General features: G+C 46.4%; 1 protein-coding gene across 1 annotated transcript in view; it reads left to right on the plus strand.

Annotated features, from left to right (window-relative positions):
- Positions 1-5523, plus strand: part of LOC107106380 (transient receptor potential cation channel subfamily M member 5-like) — a gene marked incomplete at both ends in the record, with an annotated part of 35119 nt that overhangs the window by 1517 nt on the left and 28079 nt on the right. The window contains one exon of the mRNA XM_015406515.1: positions 1146-1496. Within this exon, the coding sequence (XP_015262001.1) occupies positions 1146-1496 (351 nt within the window). The remainder of the gene's footprint in view (positions 1-1145; positions 1497-5523) is intronic.

The raw sequence follows: 5523 nt of genomic DNA on the forward strand, positions 1-5523 counted from the left end.
AATACAGCTTACCCCTCGAGGTGGGGCTATCATGTAATGAATTTCTCCACCCCCATCAGTTGATGTCTTCGGTGTAAACTGGGGAAAAGGGAACTTTCTATCTGATTGTCCCAAAACACATCAGGTCAACTCAAAGTTACACCCAAGGAGTCATCCTGGGATTGCTGACTAATGTAGTAGATCTAGACCTGCTCCTGGCTGAGCATTATGGGAAGTCAGCTGACTTAACCTGACTAGTGGACAATCAGTGATATGGAAGAAAGCTTTCAGGGCTCTTTTTCTAGCAGGAACTCCTTTGCATATTAGGCGACACACCCCTAATGTAGCCAATCCTCTAAGAGCTCACAGTAGAAGAAGAAGAAGAGGAGGAGGAGGAGGAGGAGATTGGATTTATACCCCACCCTTCACTACCCAAAGGTGTCTCAGAGCGGCTTACAAACTCCTTTCCCTCCCCCTCCCCACAACAGACACCCTGTGAGGTGGGTGGGGCTGAGAGAGCTCTGACACAAACTGCTCTTTTTCAAGGACAGCTGTGCCAGAGCTTGTGACTGACCCAAGGTCACATCAGCAGGTGCAAGTGGAGGAGTGGGGAATCAAACCCGGTTCTCCCAGATTAGAGTCCGCGCACTTAACCACTACACCAAACAGTAGCCCCTGTAAGAAGAGCTCTGTAAACTCTTGGAGGATTGGCTACATTAGGGGTGTGTCACCTAATATGCAAAGGATTTCCTGCTACAAAAAGAGCCCATATAGTGAAGAGTGGTGTATAAATCCAATCTCCTCCTCCTCCTCCTCCTCTTCTTCTTCTTCTACTGTGAGCTCTTAGAGGATTGGCTACATTAGGGGTGTGTCACCTAATATGCAAAGGATTTCCTGCTACAAAAAGAGCCCATAAGATCGTCTGACTTGACTTATTAATTCAAAATTGCTACATGATAGTTCTGGCCAATATACAAGCTGTGTGTACTGTATCAGCTTGAAACACGGGAGGACAAAATTTGCTGCGTTTTTATCTGTTAATGCCAGTGCTTTCTATATGATGCGAGGTCAAAAAGGATGGCATGATTTCTTAACACTGATTTAATGTATGAACAGCTACTGCCCAACGGAAAAAATATTTTCACTTGTATTTCTTGTAAACTCAGTCATGTGACCTAGAAGAAGTGATGATGGACGCCCTGGTGAATGATAAGCCAGAATTTGTCAAGTTATTTATTGACAATGGGGCCAACATATATGACTTCCTGACGTACAGCCGGCTGCAGAGACTCTACTGTACCATCTCGCCAAAGTGTCTCCTCTATTCACTTTTGCTTAAAAAACATGAAGAAAATAGACTCACTTTGGCAGGGATGAGTGGTCAACAGCACAAGGAAATGATAGATACTTGCCCACTCTTTACTCTCCATGAAGTTTCCAGGGTGCTGAAGGATTTTTTACATGATGCATGCAGAGGTTTCTATCAAGAACCTAAGTCTGGAAGCAAGAAGAAAACCGTAAGTTTATGAAAGACGAGTCCTGTGGCCTTACCACACTCAGTAGTATTTATGACAGTGGTGCTCAATCCTTGGCTCGAGACCCTCTGGTGGTTCATGGAGCCTCACCCACTGGAGCACAAACCCCTATAGAGTCAAAATGTTTGTGGTAATCATTGGATGCACCTGCTTGCTAGTACACGTGTGGAGAATAAGTTCACCAGATCTCCTGCCTCTCTTTGCACTAGATACCCAAGAGGAGCAACAAGCAAAGTTCCTTTGCGGTGCAACAGAGTCTTCTGTGACTCTAACCCTTGACACGCGGCTCTCTAAAATATAACTCCCGGCTAGTGTTCCCTGACCCTAGCACTTTTGGTCTGCTGCCCATGGTCCTGGCCTTTGCATCAGGGAGGTCATAGTTCTGGCTTCTTATCTGCCTATCACATAACTCTGGTGTCATGTGGCTTCATGCAGGGGTCATTCCGTAGGAAAAGAGGTGCAGGAGCTCATTAGCATAACTTATTTGCATATGCCACACCTCCTGACATCACCGGAAGTGTGTCAGAAGGCGACACCCACCGCTCAGGTTCCACTGGACTGTTTTGGATTGCTAGCTATTGGGGGGGGGGGCGGACATTCAGATCTCTCCTCGCAGAGGAGGGAGAGCTTGTACCTGAATAAAATTTGGTCTTCAAGGTGCCACTGGACTGTTTTGGATCAGGGGGCCGGGGGGGGGGGCTCTGCAACTTACCTGGCTGCTTCCTGCTCTGACTGAGGGCTGCTGGGAGCAGGGGGTGGGGCTTGTTGCATGTGCCCGCCCCCTGGGCTCTTTACTGCCGGAGCTCTGCTTCTGTGCGCTCCTGCAGGAAATAACCCCTGGCTTCATGTAATATTTATTGGTTTGATTTGATTTGTACCCTGCCCTCCCCCATCAAGGTGACTCATTGGCAGCTTAGCTGGTCCCATGTAAGGTGAGTCCTGAGTCTGGACTACGGCACTCTCAATGCCATGAAGCCATAAATGGCAGGCTAGTGTACTGACAAGTAGAACTGTTGTTGAAATATCCCTAATTTACCACTTAAACCAATTCATGTGTTTGGGGCATGTGTCAAAGATGGGGGTTTTCAACCCACCACATCCTTACAAGAATGGTTTTATCCCCCCGTCCCCAGACCTGGGACCCTGGCATAAATCCCCTTCTGATAGTTCGACTGAAACCAGGTTTGAACTCTCACACATGCAACAGAAAACAACAGTAGAAGCAGCAGGCCTTATTAGAAAGATTTTAAAAGAGGTTCAGGCTTAATCATACGGCGGGTGCAATAAAATAACGAAAATCTGTCTTCCGACATACATTTACACGGGGCTTTTTTTTAGAAAAAGCCAAGCAGGAACTCATTAGCATAACAGGCCACACCCAATGGTAGAAATTCATTAGCATATTAGGCCACACCCCCATGTTGCCACACCCACCTTTCGCTTCTTATTCTGTTTTCTTTGTTTGTTGTAAAAACCCTAGGGGGTTTTTTGTAGCAAGAACGTCTTTGCATGTTAGGCCACACACCCCTAATGTAGCCAATCCTAATGAGTTTCTGCTGTTAGGTGTGGTCTATTATGCTAATGAATTCCTGCAGGGCGTGGTCAACTGGGTGTGGCCAACTCAGGAGCCAGCCGGAACTCCCTTCCTGTGCGTTCCTGCCCCAAAATAGCCCTGCACTTACATACCTGAAGGCAAGCAGGTTATGACAACTTCAAATCAGCATAAGAAACAAAACAGCAGGTGGGAGATGCAGCAAGATGGTCCTGACTAGGGATGAGCATGAACCAGGAAAATGGAGGTTTGTGGTGGTTCATGGGAGCTTATGAACCACGGCTCATGAGCCTCCATGAACTTTTCCATTGAACAAACCAGTTCGAGTTGGTGAGATTCGTGCAGCTGCCAAGATGCAAGCCAGTTCAGCGATGCCCAGGGCTTTTTTTGTAGAAAAAGCCCAGCAGGGACTCATTAGCATAATAGGCCACACCCAACAGCAACCCCAATTAGCATATTAGGCCACACTCCTGACAGCACATCTCATTAGCATATTAGGCCACACACCCCTCGTTACCAGAAGTGTGGTAATCCAGCCACACCCATCGTTTGCTTCTTATTCTGTTTACTTTGTTTGTTGTCAAAACCCAGGGCTTTTTTGTAGCAGGAACTTCTTTGCATGCTAGGCCACACACCCCTAATGTAGCCAATCCTAATGAGTTTCTGCTGTTGGGTGTGGCCTATTATGCTAATCAGTTTCTGCTGGGCATGGCCCACTCGGGAGCCAGCCCGAACTCCGTTCCTGTGCATTCCTTCCTGCCCAAAAATAGCCCTGGGATGCCTTTCTCTCTCTCACACACACACCCCGTGGAAGCCATGGCAGCTCTTTCAAATGAACTCAAAAGGTATTTAAATGCCTTCTGACACCTCGCTCATGTTGCACCAGCGACACAGCACAACTCACATAAGTCAACTTGAATTGACATGCGCAAGTCGTGCCACAGTGGCACAACACAAATGAACTTCTGAGCTCACTCGCGGTGCACTGCCACGAACTGAATGAACCGGCACAAAAACCATGGCTGTCTGTGGGCATTTCACAAACAGCGCAATTGTACAAATTGTGGTTTGTCGTGAAATTCAGTTCGTAATTCGTTTTGTGCCCACCCCTAGTCCTGGCCCATTACTGGTCCTGATGGTATTATTGGGCTATGCTTGGGGAAAAAACTTGTGCAGGTGGTTATAAGCTAACTTTTATAGGAAACTGAACCACTCACCCTCTGACCAGTATAAGCCAATCAAGAACATGATCCAAATAAATAAATTATGATTCTTGGAAAAGAGCAGGACTCACTCCTCCCATCTGTGAGTAGTTAAGTCAGATATTCAAATGTGCAATCTCAGACTTTCCATCTTGGCTTGGGAACAGCGGAAGTGTAAGCACTTGATATGGAACTCTTGGATGGCACATCAGGAAACACGCTATTGCTTTAAATTTATGACATGGCCAAAAGCTGACTTTTTAACTGTCGGGTTAATAGATACAGAGGTCACCATCTCTCTTGAGCCCAGACTCCACCATATATGGAATACTATCATGATCGTGAGCACCTGATATAGCCCCTAGACTGTGAACCTCCAAGTGCTGTCTGGGAGTTCTTCAACTATTTTAAAAATAATCTTTTTGTTTTTTTAATTTGAATGCCGTTCTGCACAAAAAATGCATTTTTGATAGCCATAGGTTGTCTTGAGGTTATGTAGGGAGATGTTATTTTTTTTAGTATTCAAAGCATGTTTTCTAACCTAGAAAATGTAATTCCTCATCTCCCAAGTTGGCATACCATTGCTATAATATTAGGATATGGTTGAATGGATAATTCCCTGGTCTGATACTGGCAATGTGTGATAGTAGTCCCTGTCACAGTTTTCCTGTTTTGTGAATTGTTTTGTTTTTTTTAATCTCCATGACTACACTTTTCTGCTACACCAGGCTCATCTATATATATAAAAGAAAGTCTCCTCACCGTAAAATCAATGCCCAGGCCAAACCTCTGGACCTAAAGACACCAAACTCAGGGAGAGCGCTCCTACTGTGGCATAGGTGCTCACTAAGAAGGGATTTTTAGAAATTCGACCCCTAAGTGGGTCAAAAGGGGTAAAATGTGCTCCCCCCATTGATTCCTATGCGGCTGCCAGGCAGCTGCCTCACTGCACCCCCCATTCTCTGATTCGTCAGCTGCAGAACTCAGTGTTTTGAGGTAAAAAATCCAACAGTTAGAGGGGAGAGCTAATGACAGTTGAGGAAATCAAGAGTGACCAACAACCACCTGTGAGGTGAAGCAAAGCTGATGGCCCAGCCTCTCTGATGGCGTCCAACAACCCCCCACCCCCTACACCTAACAGGCGGTTGTCTGTCAGGTGCAGCCCCACTTCCACAGTGGCTTCTAATACTCCTCATCCCCCCCTCCTACACTGGACAGGCAGCTGCCTGTCAGGTGTAGGAGAAGAGGCGGGATG

The sequence above is a fragment of the Gekko japonicus genome, unplaced genomic scaffold, assembly GCF_001447785.1.
Source record: "Gekko japonicus isolate JY-2015 unplaced genomic scaffold, Gekko_japonicus_V1.1 scaffold5933, whole genome shotgun sequence".
NCBI lineage: Eukaryota > Metazoa > Chordata > Lepidosauria > Squamata > Gekkonidae > Gekko > Gekko japonicus.